The 16598-nt window shown below is 34.8% G+C and overlaps 1 protein-coding gene across 1 annotated transcript; it reads left to right on the forward strand.

Moving 5' to 3' along the window:
- The first annotated feature begins 1165 nt into the window (after positions 1–1165).
- Positions 1166–16572, forward strand: LOC136418215 (LIM/homeobox protein Lhx2-like). Its single transcript, XM_066404205.1, has 7 exons — positions 1166–1451; positions 7226–7503; positions 11301–11474; positions 11526–11722; positions 15621–15729; positions 15783–15912; positions 15962–16572. The coding sequence occupies exons 1-7, from the start codon at positions 1449–1451 to the stop codon at positions 16181–16183; spliced, it is 1113 nt and encodes a 370-aa protein (XP_066260302.1). The 5' UTR covers positions 1166–1448; the 3' UTR covers positions 16184–16572.
- The last annotated feature ends 26 nt before the right edge of the window (positions 16573–16598 follow it).

The raw sequence follows: 16598 nt of genomic DNA on the forward strand, positions 1-16598 counted from the left end.
TTTTTCGCAACGGGGGATTTGGAGCAGCACGAGTCGAGACTTAAAGCGAACTTAATAAATCAAGCAGTGTCACGTTTGTGACAGAAATCCAAGTTAGGATATTTTATTAGGAGACCGTTGATGACGTTAAAGGGCGTGAAATACCTAAAAAATATACTACTTTCAAAATGATTAATAACCTTTACAAGAAGATTTAGCTTAAAGCTTTATGGAAATTGGAAGTTTGTTATTCTGCGTCTATGCTAAACAAACAAACACCACACAAGCACTATAACGGTGGATGCGCGTATTTTCCAACTGCATGTATAAAGTGGAGGCTAGGTAAGAATTGTCCAATAAACCGTCGCAGAAACAATTGCCCAAAACCTTTAGCTTCAACAATGACACAAGAGTGACAAATGTGATAATATATGATAATAAATGACAGTGACAGCTGACACTTTTGACACATAAAATATAATTGACCGATAATTCACCGGACAAATACATGGACAAGTAACTTTTTTACTGTTTAACATTCACCAAAAAAACAAAATCATTCATTGATAAATTAGCGGTTTTGAATTTTCGACGATAAGCAAGTGGAGTGATTGTTGATTCAAAATAGAGAATCGTTTATAATTTAATTACTTTTTCTGAACCTATTTTAAAAAATTGTAACGATTCACTATCATATCACTATCATTAATACACTTGTTAAATAACTATTATACATGTTGTTCGTTTTATTGGTGTTGGTCAATTTTAATAGTTAAACATACAAAACTATGAAGAATTATTAACATAATGTCTAATGAGTAAGTAACGATTGGCATTATATCGGTCAACACTCCTGAACGGCATAATTGTGTTTTGCAATTTCCAGAACTTCAAAAAAACAATCATCATCAGGCTAATGGAATTAAAACCACCTCAGCAAAATCGCAACGTTTCGTACATTTACCCAACTTCAATTCAAACCAAAATATGCCGACCTTAGCAAAGTCACCATCTCTCTCTCTCTGTCTCTCTGTCTCTCTCTCTCGCACCCACACCTCCAATCCTCAGACCGTCATGCCGTCATGTACGCTACCGCCAGTCTGAGCTCAGTTGCCGAGGCAGCCGCTAGAGAGCGCCCTTGCGCGACGCACCTATTGGACCGTGACAGCTTCGAGGCACTTAGTGAAGGGCGGAGCTTGCGTTGACAACTGCGAAAGGGGCGTGATCCCGCCAGCATCCCTATTCAGAGATGCAAAGGAGTTTAGATGTGCCCCCTCTGTGTCGTTGGCGAAGTTTTAGTAGTGACAGTAGCCAGTTTAAGGCCTAGAGCGGGAGAGTGAGAGGTTATTTTTGTGACTTATGCGGACTTTTTTGGACGACGGGAAAATTGGGTTCGGTGCCTTGTAGTGACTGTTGTATTTTTAGGAGATTAGATTGATTGAGGATATAGTATTGATTGCGGTTTTCTTATGGTGAGTTGGTTTTGGATTACAGTCATATTCAAAATTGATGGCAGTGAAAATTGCAGTTTAATTAGGAATTATTTTTTCATTGTTTTTTATATTATACATTCTAAATGGGAAAAATTTAATTTACTGACATGCCATTATTATAAAAAATTTTCAAAAACATACGTAATTTTTTTTTTTTGGCACTCAGATGAAATTTGTGCTTTCTGAATAACTATCTAGTTAGTTCAATTTTTTTATAAATTAATTACCTATACCGGGTTACCCAAATCGAATGTACAGTAAGATTTCTGAGTTATCAGAGATATAAAATTTTAAGCATTATTATGGCATAATGGAACTAAGATTTTGCTAATGGCACACGTCATCTGTCATTATGCAATTGACCGAAATTAGTACCAACTTTGTTTTTTTTTCATGGCAGTGTATGTTTTTTAATTCAAAATCAATATCTGTTCAAGACGACCTTTTCAACGACCAATTGTACTTAGGGTTTTGACACAATTGCTCATACATTTAAATTGTATGGTATGTATTTAATATTATATTGTATTTAAACTTCTTATTTTCCCCTCGTATATGAGTCTAATTTCCAAATTTGACTAGAATAATTTAATTTTTTGGATATCCATAACAAAACACCCTTGGTTACATCCTGTTAGATCTATTTTTAACAAATACAAACTAATTTAATTTATTTTTTAACTTCATTATTTAAAATCACTTTTGCTTTTTATTGCACGAACGCAACGTATTAAGTTTGATACAGACATTACTAATAGTAAAATAGTAATTTTTTATTTAAAAAGAAATAAATTTGCATGTTTCATTTATTTAAAACTATTTCTATTCGGTGAACAGCGAAATAATTGAAAAATGCAAATTTACGTTTTTTTGCAATAAATATTAATGTTTTCTTGTCGGCAATGTAGTAAAATTGAAAAATAGCTTAAATTAATTTGTAAAACAAATTCATAGACATATATATACATATATTATACATATATATATATATATATATATATATACAATATACACATATATATATACATTCATGTATATTATATGTAAAACAATTAATTTCATATACAAACAATTCATATACGGGAGACAAAAAAATTTCAATGTCATAAAATGTGTATGAGTAATTGATTTTCCAGAAGACTAATTATACTAGTTCGTTGAAAATAGAATTTCGAGTAGATGTGATTTTAATTTAAATAGGATATCTTGCCGTTTAAAAAGCAAAAGTCGACATTAATTGCTGTGTATCGTAAAATGACATATGACATTTGGCATTAGCAATATCTTAGTTCCATTATGTTATATTGATGCTCCAAATTTTGAATCTCTATTTGTTATAATAACTGAAATCAAACTACATACATATGTACATTCAATTCGAATCATTCGGTAACCTTAAATATGTATAGAATAATGTTGCCATTAGTGGTTAAGTACCGGAAGATGGTACTTTTAATTAACAATTATTGATTCATTGTCATAGTCTATGACTATTACATTTAAACAAATATGTCGATCTTTTGCTTTTCCAAGTGCTGCACCCTAGGCATATCTATGGAATTTTTAATTTAAAGGTGCTGCCTAAGCTCGACTGCAGGTACCTCGGTAGCCCCTCGATTTCATTCTATGAAATTATTTCTCATCGAAATTAATGAAATCTTTAATTAAATTTCCTGACTGCAGTGAATATTAAAAAAAAATTATAAGTTATCAATTTACCCTTATTAGTATGGTTTAAAAAGTACATAAATTGTCACCAATTTAAATATATATAAAGTACGTACAGGGTTGTTCCTCATATTTCGACGAGCAATTATAGAAACGAGCACAAATTGATATATTTAAATGGAACACCCTGTGACCTCGGTCCAAAATCGCATAAGGAGCGCGCCCCTGATTTTCGATTTTTAATTGAATTAAAAATTAAAATTGATCGAAAAATCGATTTTTTAATTTTGTTGTTTCAAACGGCAAAATTGTAAACTCAGCGTATAAAATAATTCATATTCTTGAAGTTGGATTTGGAGTTGTCTTGAATACGTAAACACAAAAGCATACCCTCGTCATTCAATACGATCATGTGCCGTCAACCATTGATTTCATTGAGCGTCGACGCGCTGCGATTTTGTTTGCGAGCGCCAATGTTAAAAAGACAAAATTGGTTTAACTTCGACGGCAGCCCATCGGCAGTTCAGCGATAACTTCACATCCGACGGCTTATATATGGATCAATTAAATTTATTTGTATTTATCTGTCAGTGCAAAAGCCAATGTCAAATCTAAATCCAACTTCGAGTTTGTAAATCCACTTTTAATATTGGATTTTCCTAAAATTCTATATATTGCACTTCAGTGGCGCTTCTTTGTATAGATATGTTGGATTGTTGATTGGAGGCGCTTACGCACTTTCATGATGCTTAAGAAGATCTGCGACAGCACTTGAAGATTGTCTATGAAGAATTGTTTTGCCCTCTGTCGATTGTTTAGAGAGTGTACAGGAGGACAATGCTTTGCGTCACCTATCGATTGTTTATAGAGTCTACAGCAGAAAGAAACTTTTCGTCGCTTGTCAATCACTTAAAGGCTCTATAGGAAGGAGCTTTTTGTCATCTGTCAATTGTTTAGAGAGTCTATAGAAGAACCTTTTCCTCGCCTGTCAATTACCTAGCACATTGTTTCAGGAATTTTTACCAGCTTCATTTGAAGGGCCATTTAAAGCGCAACAAAAGAATGAGTAAATACATGCACTTATAGAAGTACAATTCGATATGAAATAACATTATATTGACAATCTAAATTTTATGTAAAAAAATTCTTCGGAAAAACTTGGGGACATAAAGGTGGATGCGCCCTCGCAATATCTATCACCTGTAAAGAATCATTATTGGGATCTCGGAAATAGTAGATCAATCAAATTTGAATTTAAAAATTTGTTGTTAAACTGAAATGTTAGCATTATAACTTAATTAACTCTCTATATAGGCATTTACAATAGTTAACAAAACCTCTAATGCCCCTCTCATTACTGTTACCCGTCGTAAAATTCCTTGATATGGAATTTTGAGAAAACTTATTTTTGCTCATTTATGATGTATTTTAGGTTGCAGCTCATTATTAAACAATTCAATAAATCACTGAAAATGACAATCGATCATTCCCAATGATGTGTTCTTGACACAGATCTATGGTTTCCTGTTATTATTTTCTTTGATTAGTTTTAATATACTTTATATATTATACCATATCCCCAAGGGGCAACTTTCTTGAAGATATAATAATTTCCGAAGTTTTTAAGGAAAATAATTATTACTAACCAATTTTCTGTTCAATATGGTGTATAACATGTGAACATATGAAAATTCAATTCGTGGCACAGTTTGCAAGGAAAGTGTCTAATATAGGAAATTTGACGTAATTGGAAGTTATCCAATCCATCGTACAAATAAATCGAATAATTTAAATCAAGCTTTGATAAACATCAAATTTCTAATATCTCTGAAACAAATTTAATACTAGTGACATAATTATTGTTATTCTATAACAACTAGCATGGTTTATGCAAAACTGGCACTTAAGGTGTACGATCGACGCCCGCGGTCTCGTATATAAATTACTCTCAGGTCAATTTGCTAATTGTTAATTGTAATTGGTCTTTCGATAAAATTTATTGACTGAAGACAATGCCCGCCATCATGTACCAATTAATTCCGTGTTGACTTCAATGAAAATGGGTGAGGATTTATTGATCGCGCGGAATTCTTGGAAAAGTAATTGGAAGTTGCACTTTACATTCCGTGTGTAACATGGGATTTCTCGGCATACAATCCAAATTTTTGAAGGTGGCATTACTATCGTGGTAATGTTGCTAGTAAATCAAGCACTAAAATATGCAGACAATGGTTCCGTTTCTATTGGTCAGCCTCTACTACCTGCTAGTGGATACTCTATGATGCTTCTTACGTGGAAAACTGGATAGAATAGTTTAACCGTATTTCCTTCAGACGTCTACAAAAGACAAAACTTTAGAAAAACATCATTCTGACGGGACCTTCGAATATTCTTATCTATATATGAAGTATTTTGACAAAAATGCATAATCATGTTTGCGGACAACTTTTCTACATCAAACAACAATTTTCACAATTTTACAAGGTTATTAATTTCGTGACTGAATCAAATTCAATAATTAATCATCAATCATCATCAAGCTAAAGCAAATTACTTTTATTTCGTCAATTCTAAATCTACATTTCCAGTGAAACCCAGAAACGATGAACAGTGAAGAACGCGAAAAAAAACAACTAAAGTATATCGATACAACTTATCATATTATTTCTTCTAAAAAAACTCAGGGCTTTTTATGTTCATATTAAATTAAGCCTGCCAAGGAGTCAAGAATTTCATACACATTTTAAAATATGTGAAAAAAAGCTATAGAGGGTTATATGCATTGGTCAATCCTTATAGACACCCCGGTTTTTGATTTTTAAATCAAATTAAGTTTCCGAAAACTTTTTTCATTTTTTATTCTACCAACTTTAATTTTCCAACTCCAAGAGCATAGTAAAACAAAAAAATCCGATTTTTGCGATTTTGCGAATTATTATCCCCTTAAGAGACGCCCTTGGCCTTTCAGATTTCAATCAAATTAAAATTTTGTTCATAGTTATAGGAAGTAATATTTTTCATTTTTTTTAGTCCTAAACTTTGAAGCGGTTTTCAAACTTTCAAGTTCAACACTATAATGAATTCAAGCCTTTGAAAATTACTTAAGATTTTGAAGATCACTTCCAGAATTTCGAGAGATTTTTAGGTTACTCAGTGAGTTTTAAAAAAAGTTTGTTAACGTTAGCAAAAAGAAGAGCAAGAAAATTTTGGTTTTCTTGAAAAACAAAAGTTTCAAGAGTCCTTATACAGACTTTTGGCCTTTGAAGGCCTCTACATAATTCAGTAATTTTTTAAAGAATATTTTTACCTCTAGTAAAATAATTTTAGGATACTGCAACATAAATAAATCCCAAAAATATTTACAGCACTAATAAATCTCCCCCAAAAAAATGAAACCCACATAAAGGTGTTTAAAATTACACAAAACATTTTTGAATCCCAACTCGGGAATTTCCAAGAGTACTCACGTCCCAATTAGTATTGCGAGGGATTCCCCTAAATCCTGCAGGGGATGTTTCGACGTTCATCACAGTTCTATCTCTTTAAATAAATCCTTTATGTTTGAAATTATCAGTCCTAAATATGAAATTTCTGAGGGTTCTCATAGAAGTAAGAAATAATTAAATAGAAGTAAATTTGAGGAGGTTTATTCAGATTCCCATATAATTCTATTTTTAGATTTTTGTTGAGTGACAGATCTTTAATAGAAACAGATTTCCCTGGGTTACAAATGCATAAGGCTAAATGAAAGTCCATAAAAGCTTGTAATAATTAGGCCGTTATATAATTTCCTAATCGTAGTAAATACAAAGCAACAACCATGCCGTCTAGCCGAAAAGCGGGCGCCAAAGTCGGAAGTAGACCTATACGACCAGACCGTTTGTAGCTGTTTAAAGTCCCCATTTCACCCAACATTACCATTCATTAAAACCACCATTATCCTGCGATTATACCAAGCAATTAATTCATCACATTTTTGTAGGCTTACACGACCTGATTTCCTTCCTAAAACCAAAGGAAATAGGGGCTCTGTTAGTGTGCTTTTAATATCAGGCTCATCAAGTTCTCCAATGTTTTTTTTGCAGATTTTCAATCCGATCGCCGATAGTATGCTGAAAGATCGGGAGTCCATCGACCATGGACCCACCTCCCCATGCTCCAGCATGGGGGGATCTTCTTTAGGGGAGGCTTCTTCATGTGCAGGCTGCGGGGGGAGGATACAGGACCGGTACTACCTATTAGCAGTGGATAGGCAGTGGCACGCCTGTTGTCTTAAGTGTAGTGAATGTAAACTACCCTTGGACTCTGAGTTGACTTGTTTCGCGAGGGATGGAAATATTTATTGTAAAGAAGATTATTACAGGTAAGAAAGGAGAAGTGGATTTTCACATAAAATGTAGAGCAAGGCAAAACTGTTACATGTAAATTTTGCACATTAAAAGGACTACTATTTTTCAATTTACCTACCCTTTGGGTGGCCCCTGCTTTTGGTATCCAAGTCAAAATTATTGTCCGACATTTTACACTATTTGTGATATTTACAATTTCATAAATTGTGAGCTTAATAGCGCTTAAAGAGTCTTTCGTAAAAAATTGAAAACTTTAGAAAAACCTGAGCATTGTCTCAATTCGTAAGCCCTTTCTGAGCCGCCCTTGTCTTCTGATGGACTTTTTAGGGTAAAACTCAAGAGCAAACCGTTACCGCTTTCTGCAGCTTTTTCATGTTCCCACATTTTTTTATTTTTCATAATCTGAACATTTTCTGAAATGTTGGTCAAAGAAAGCCAAAATTCTTTAAATTTTAGATGTTTTGTGGAAATTAAAAAATGAAAGGAAACTACATGGTTTTCCACAGGGTGTAACCCCTAAGTATTTTATTTTAATTGAAAAAAAAATAGTAACTTGAGGTAATTGAAATCATAGATGTTCTATAGTGCTCATTATAGCTGATAGTGATTTTCCAAGATGTTCATGCCTTCATTGACATTTTTCGCAGTTGTATATTTTTTAAGAACATTTATTTAATAAATTGCTCAACGTATTTTTGTCAGTAAAGTTATGTATTTTATATACATGTCAGCAAAGTTATATATTTTACATGCAGAGTAATGTTCCTCTAAAGATGGTCTTTACGGGAATAAATGTATAGCTATGTATTATCTGACAACTCTCCTGATATAATCAATAAATCTTCAAAAACCCTTCAATAAAATGCTACCATTACCGTTTGGCAGAGTCCCATTCAAATAAATTATTTAAGCGGAATTAGTTATCTTTCCCTTTGGGTTACGTAACGAAATAATGAGGCCGGACATTCTTTCCTATTAAAATTCCGGTGGCGTTCCACAAACAAAAACAAAACCAAAAACGTTACTATTGTCAAATTAATTGGACTATTTTGAGAATATCCCATTTCTTTGGGGCTTTTATTGCATCTGCGCTGCTTTATGTTCTTCTCAGTTGTGGGAATGTGCATCTGCTGCCTCCGATGTGTGCCCACGAGTTCCTCATTACTTTTGTTTTATGCTATAGTGGGTGAATGAGCAATTTTTTTTTAACTTCAACTCAAGCAAAAACCTGTCTGTTAAAATTAACTACAGCCGGGTATCAAGGCTTCATCGAAGTTAAAGCTAACACACACGACAACGTTTCATATCGTAGTTATTCATTCCGTCGCAAATGAAAACAAATTTGTGGGAAACACGCATCTGCGTCCGACTTGTGACTGACTAACTTTGTGTGGGTTGATATGCTTGTCAGTTCACATAACCGGTGATTTTGCTTATCAAAACGTTATATCAGAACTGTTTTATAAGGCGGAAGTATGTAGGTACTTGTTTAAGAAAATTTGTGTTTACATACAGTGGGGCGTGTAAACGTAATGAGGATAAACACATCTTCGGAACCTTCAGGGCATAACAAATATTTGATCGATTGATAGGAAAGCATTGAAGCTCTCCTAATAATTGACAATTTAGACAGCAATTTTCTTGAGCTTTTGGAAGCAGCATCGCTCACAATTCAACAACTGAGTAGGTTTATTTAAGGATTCCTCTATTTTGCACTTTCCGCAGTTTTGGAGCCGTTCCCACGACGTCTGTCAAACTGTCCAATTATTAAGTGCATATTAAGTAGGGATCCCACTAACCGACAAAGTTCAAGCGTCGTGGGATGCCAGCCTTAAAAGATTACGGGGACTCTTCGGAACACTTGAACTTTAATTTGAAATCTCATAATTGAAGATTACTTTTGAGCGTTAAAAAATGGAACTTCCTCTTTAAAAATTTTATGTAGCTCTTTTCGAAATATTTGAACTTTTCTTTAGCTTAAGAAATTATTTTCTTCCTTAATTCCTAAATTCCTAGGTGAAGGAATCTTACAAATCTTTCTATGCCGATTTAAATTGGGCTACTCCATTCTCTGATAAAATGTAGATCAGCTCTAACAAAAGTAGGCCACGTCCCTCCCTGCTGACAACCCAGAAACCTTAATTTTAACTCAAAACCCACTTTGAATCGTCTCAGAACCAATCTACGAGTGAACCTTTTTCTGCATTATTCAACGTCTCTCAAGGAGGAGTTCTACAAACCACGGAAGGTTGCCACAGATGTCGAGTCTATCTTGCAGACGTCGCGTGGGATGCCGGCTTTAAGATCTAACAGCTCATTTATTATATAAATGCAATTTTATCTCTATGGATTTCCGAAGAATTAGCACTTTATTATAGATTTTTCTTGAGTTTACCAATGAGTTTTAATTTCCCTCAAGGATTACTTCGATTGTTTATGTTTGTATAGGGTTGCATGGGTAATAGTTTAAACACATAAAAATAATTTTAAATTTTATCGTTTGAAAAGAGCAAATGTTAAATGTCCTAACTTGCATCGTAATTTCGAGTGCGGTTTTGGATATATTTTTTGATTTGATTTAGTTTTTGCCGCCATTTTTCAATGTACAATCCTCTAAGTGTTTATTCGCCTTCTATTTCATTTTCAAAAACTCAATTTCCTTCGTCGTTTTTGTCATTCTACTGAAGAAACTTTTAATGGAGCATATCCAGACTAATTCCCATTTTCGCGACTGTTGACACTTTCTAGTTTAAAATGATTTGGGATTTCTGAACTACTAGCTAAAAAAATCAATGTCTTTTGTTCACAACAACCGTCACTATGCAAACTTTGCCCCTACGTCAAGCCCGACCTCAAAGCAAACATCCACTCCTTTTTTTCGATATCTCAGAATTGGTGATTTGCAAAGGAATTTCGGTAACAATGAATATCAATTTCTACTAATTGGCTGTCTCCCGAATTTTTGCACCCGATGGAATTCCGGCCCTCCTTTCGCCTAATTTATTTGTTTTTCTTTTTCCTCTAAGACATCCGATTTTGGTAGATCCGAAGGTTTCAATTAATTAGGACGGGCCAAATTTATGGGCCTCATACGCAGATCTGGTTTTTATCTTTGTGAGAATTATGGTCCTTGTCTTCACTCCACGGAATTATAATGCGGCCATATATTTCCCATCCACGAAAAAAAGATGGTGAAGCAGGGTATATTTAGATTTAGACGAAGAGCATATAAAGCGAATGCAATCAATGTTGCAGGAAAATGAAGTGATCCATAAGGCGTTTTTTTTAAATTGCCCCCTTTTCCAGGTCGAACAAAACAAACTCCAAAACCCTTGGTTAACCCTCACCTGATGGCACATGTTTAATTGCCTCATTTATTCCCAATACATTCTAAAACAGTGTAATTAATCAGCAATTTATAAGGGTACTTGCAAGTTGCAAACAGCCTATCCCAGACAAGCAGGCAGTTCTTCAATTTGTTTTTATTACGTCCCTGTTGATGGCAGCTTATCACACTCGACAGAAAAACTGTATTTAACGAGTACGTATATCCGCAGTAATAATTACAAAAAATTAAGAAAAATGTGTACTTAATTGTGTCAGATTATGTAATTTCGTAGGCCGGCTGCAACGTGCAACTGCACGCATACAAATCCCTCATAATCCTCGCAAAAAATGCTTCATTAATGAATTTCTTAATAAGTTTTGATCGGGTTAATAATAATAATAGGCTTCAGGCAGCTAGATATGTTTTTTAATTAAAACAAGAAAGGATTTCCACATTTTTAATTCGGAAACCTTGATTTTGCAGGATGTTTGCGGTAACAAGGTGCGGCAAATGCCAAACAGGTATATCTGCCAACGAGCTGGTAATGAGGGCCAGGGATTTGGTTTATCATCTAAACTGTTTTTCCTGTAACCTCTGTCAAATACCTCTCTCCAAGGGTGACCATTTCGGTTTAAGGGACGGAGTGATATATTGCAGGTAATTTTCAACATAAAAAAATATTTTTATAGTTAAAGCTCCATTCAACAGGCCCCATTATGAAATTATGGATTCCTTTGACCCACACGACACGCCCATTTACTCGGGAGGGGAATCTCCAGGGTATTACCCCCCCAACACACCACCTCAAAGTCACAAAGGGAGGCCCAGGAAGAGGAAACCTGCTGTTGATGATTCGTCCTGTGGAGATATTCCTGTGGGTATGAGGATGGCAGCTGCTACTTTAGGTAGGTAAAGACGGTTTAGGGGTTATTATTTATTTAACAGCCTGCGGCAATGTGTCCAGTAAAGCAGCTTTACCGCCCGCATTTATGAACTGTATCAGAAATTTTTCAAAAATCATAAAAAAAAACCTCTAATTTTTCAGATTCTTTGACCAACTTTGCAAGTTGTCGACATTAAACGGAGCTTTTCAGTGGTGTATCAAAAACTAGAGAATTTGTTAAAGGAGTTGAAACAAAATTATAATCAATTGTTTCGATTGGTCGACCCTCGTGGAGACGCTATTTAAGTTAGTAATGTTTCTCAATTTTTCGGATGTTTTCATTGGCAAATTAAAAACCGAACCACTGTTTAGAAATCGAGAAATTCTGAGACAAAATATTATTTTCATTGATTAATCGTCTCGGAGCAACCCCCTTGGATTTACTCTCCAGTTGGTTGTTAATTAAGGGTGTTTTTGTTTCGCTCATTGGTCAGTAATATCGGGACCTAACTTACAATATCTAGGATAATTAGGAACGATGCAAATTCGTATCTTTTCAATATTAAATTTACCGTAAGATGAGTTAACTTCGGCTTGACCTAAGGAAATAATTTTCCGGGATTTCTGTGGAGTCGAGAAAAGTAGAACGTTGATTAAGGTGATTTTCATCGTTGTTCTGTGGTTCTTTCCACATTCACATGGCGATTCCTATATCATTGGCATTTCCAGAGTTACCTAAAATTGCGATATTGAGAACATTTTAACCAATATATTTACAATATTATACATCATGAGAGAATAATTTCTGTTTTTGCCCTAAAGGCCGATTCATTGTTATCGAGAATGGCGAGAAAACAAAGCATCCAAGCCACTGATGGAGAGCAGACAAGCAAAACCCTCGAATTTCCAACCCCAATGATCGCGTTCACCCTTCCTCCCTTCACCACCTTAATTCACAACACACTCACACGGTTGTCCATATACGTCCGCTTTCGATACCTTGTTACAAAAGTGAAGCAGTGCATTTGTAAACAATGGCATTGTACCTCTTAGTATTGTCCCGACGTTTTTCTTCTAATGAGCAAATACAATATATTTTCTACGTTTGTTTCGCTCATTGTTTCGTGCCTTTTTTGTACGTACGGTCCTCAACAACAAAACTACGCATTGTGCACTTTCGGTATTATTATGGACATGTCATGATATGTTTACGTATTGGGGCCGCGCTCAATCGGTTCCGAACAATTCCTCTCACCCTTTTTAAGATACATTTGGAAATTTCGTCTAATTGACCGCAGATGTCACTAGTACATAAATGATTATCGTAGCCGACGATAGGTCTACCTTAACAGAAATTCCTGAGCGGCCATAACGTTTTTAACCAATGGGCTACCGGATGGCACTTATCCAATAAGGATCTAAGGACACTTTTCAACTGTCAACTGTTTCGGTTTGGCCACCCACCGAACCAACGACCCAATAAATTACAAGTCGATATAGGATCGATACTCGGGTTAGCCAACCATTACGCAGTTGCCAAATAGTCATATTTTTGTTAAAGCTTGACTAATCACTTAAATTAGCAACCTACGGCTCACTTTCAATTAAGCCCAAAAAATCTACGCAGCACCATCTTCTAAATGGGTTTCCTAGATAGTAGAAATTAGGTTTTATCTAAGGGCACCTTTGAAATGGCAACGCCGCCTTAGTCGTGAACAGAATTAAAAAATAAAATCCTTAAAGTTGGTTCTTGTTGGTCCGGGTTCTGGGAGCCCGATTCTGCTCTTAAAGTGCCGACAATAAATTTAAACAAATCGATGCATTCGAAATGAGAATCGAAAATCGTCACCACCACGGTCTTTTTTTTATAAATGGGCATCTAAAGCTGTGTGTACATCACCTATAGAGATCTCGGGCGACTACCTAATTAATCAGTCTAAGTACTGGCTAGAAAAACGGCGAGAAAAGGCAAAATGGCAGACAGTCTGATTAGATGACATTACGAAACAGTTAAAAGACCCGAAAGTACGTAAAAATCTCTATTAATTGCTCTATGAAATTATGCAAAAGTACCCAAGAATTCTAACATTGTGGTTGTGCAGGAAATGGCAACGTAGCGTTTGGTATTTGTTTTTTAAATTCTTGTCAAATTTTTGACAGAAATACACAAGCGTCTGAGGAATCAATATTGCCAAATTGTTCATGAAATCGATATCTAAAAATCTATTTAAATTCTCATTTGCAACCGCACCTCTAATTCAAAAAAGATAAGACGGAACTGGGCTACCGTAGAATCGATAACATTGACGTCCGTTATCAGCATTAAAGTCACATAACGCCCTGCAGAAAATTTAATAACTTTTACTAAAACCGTTCCTGACATATATGATCGTTCCGGGACTTTTGAAAGACCCTGTATATTATATAATAATTAGAGAAAAAGGCACTTACACCATTGGAATTTAATGTCACATGTAAAACCACCATGGGAGAAGCTAAGAAAAAATACTCAAATGTTACCTAAAATTCCAATGCCGTCGCCATATTTTTCATTTTAAATTATATCAAAAAAATTCAAATGAAATTTTAAATAACTTTATTTAAAAATTCGTAAGTTTAGAAAAATATGTCTCTATTGAAATTTAAAGTTACATAAAGTGCAACTGTAGCAGACGTTAAAAATTTTTAGTGGTGTCTTAACAGACTTACAGTCCGGTTACTATTTAAATATTAATTTGACAAAAAATACTTACAGCATCAGAATTTGAAGTTGAGTAAAGAGTAACTATAAAGAAGAAGTTTAGGAAAACATTCTGCCTTTTTGTGAAATTCCAGTGGCGAAACCAAATTTTTTCCAATTTGCTTCTGCTTTTATCAAGTTAAAATTCATGTTTTTAAAGTTACAGAGACCTCTTTCAACGCTCAATATTCAATATTATGTCTTTTTAATTCAAGTTTTCATGAAAATCAATGGCGTATTTGGTATCCGGAAGTTTCGACAAATTCTCGAAATTCAAGCTGATAAACCACAACTTTCCAGCTATAAACTCGAAGTTTTGATGAATCAGTTTTTCTGAAAACCAATGGCGTACTTAGTGTCTTAGAACTTCCACAATTTGTTCAAATGTACAATGCAATAGTATGCAATAGTAAAGTCGGATTTTACAAGTATAAAGCAATGAAGTTTTTGTGTTTAGAAATGAAGAGTAATATCCCAGTACCAATTCGTTTTATTTAAATATTTAACCAAATGGAAATTTATAACGTGGAGTTGTTAATTCTGTTTAAACACTAGAACAAATTAAAAAATCCGAATTCCGGCACCTTCCCAGAGCTAACAAAGTCCGTCGACCATTACTATTAAAAGCCCCATAATTCTTCCGTTTCCATCTACGTTAGATAAAATAGTTGAGATAATGGGAAAATAGAATCGAGGCAGCAATAACCGAAAACCGTTTTGTATATATGTCCGGCAGCACCTGTCATTTGAAGTCACTCGGACAGGCTACCGCTTTATCTTATATTGGAATGGACGTGTCACCTTTTAAACGAACTATTTCTAGTATTTAGATAAAGAGCGTCAGCTTGTGTTTGTATTTTACAAGGCCTCTTCAGGGGTTTTAACCATAATTTGCGGTAATATTATTGAAGTGAGCATCGATCAATATCGGAGATACCAAGGCACATAAGGGCGCCAGTGTGTGTTTACCACTTAAACACGTCTATCAGATATGGAAAAATAGACAACGATGTACGGTCCACTTGAAGGGATAAGCCCTCGCCAGTGGGCTGAAGGGCCCTCGAGCGACTGCTGGGATTTTCAGCAAATATCATTAATTCCGGGCTTTAAATGTTTTATTTTCGGCTTGAATTTCACATATTATGTGCTCAGAGGTTTATGTGCTTATTAAATTTTTCAGAAATGCTCCATCAAGGTGATTTATCTTCTTCAATGGAGTCGCTTTCGTATGACTCGTCTGTGACCTCTCCGGCCTCAAGTAACGGGCACCATTCGCAAAGAACCAAGAGGTAAGAACATTTTCTCATTTACTAAGATAAATATATAACAGTTTTTATTCAAGAATGAGAACCTCGTTCAAGCATCACCAGCTGCGCACCATGAAGACCTACTTCGCCATCAACCAAAATCCAGACGCCAAAGATCTGAAGCAACTAGCCCAGAAAACTGGTCTCTCCAAGAGAGTTCTTCAGGTAAATTACCGCCTTATTAATTGAGAATTCGACTAATTGTTTTGTACAGGTTTGGTTCCAAAATGCCAGGGCCAAATGGCGCAGGAATCTGATGAGGCAGGAAGGTTCGCAGGGCAACAATAACAACAACATTCAGTCGAGCGGCCCCAATGGATCTCCTGGTGGATCTACTATCATCGACAGCTCCATTTCGCACCAAAGCTTGGATGATTTGCACCATCATTTGCATAATCAGAATTCGCAAAATCTTACCTTTAGTGATATCTATTAATGACTCAGTTTGTTTTTAATGCACTCATCTTTAGTAAGTACGTTGAAAACTGCTTACATTCACTAAATCCATATCCATACTAAAGTTCCTTAGGACGTTTGCTAACATAGCGCATGTACAAATTTTATAATGTTAATTATAGCAGTTTCACTTAAAGTAAAAAGTGTTTCTTTCCTTGATTTTTGGAACTAAATATCGTTAAAATAATCCATCAATTTTGTATATGTGTTCATTTCGTGCAATGTGATTTTGAGGTTTTTGCCTTTAGTGATCACCAATCTAGATTTAGGGTTTTCCGACCTCGTCGACTCTTTCCATTTGTACAATAGCCAATTTGTTATAGGAAAAAATGTATAGAATTTAGGTTAATTTATTTTCTTTTGTAAATAACATATAAATGACATATTATTGCATA

Source organism: Euwallacea similis, chromosome 33, assembly GCF_039881205.1.
Source record: "Euwallacea similis isolate ESF13 chromosome 33, ESF131.1, whole genome shotgun sequence".
Classification (NCBI taxonomy): domain Eukaryota; kingdom Metazoa; phylum Arthropoda; class Insecta; order Coleoptera; family Curculionidae; genus Euwallacea; species Euwallacea similis.

Excerpts from the sequence above, each read along its gene's own strand:
- LOC136418215 (XM_066404205.1), top strand. Across the intron at positions 7,504-11,300 it reads TGTAAAGAAGATTATTACAG|GATGTTTGCGGTAACAAGGT; the intron begins GTAAGAAAGGAG and ends TTGATTTTGCAG. Across the intron at positions 15,913-15,961 it reads TCTCCAAGAGAGTTCTTCAG|GTTTGGTTCCAAAATGCCAG; the intron begins GTAAATTACCGC and ends TGTTTTGTACAG.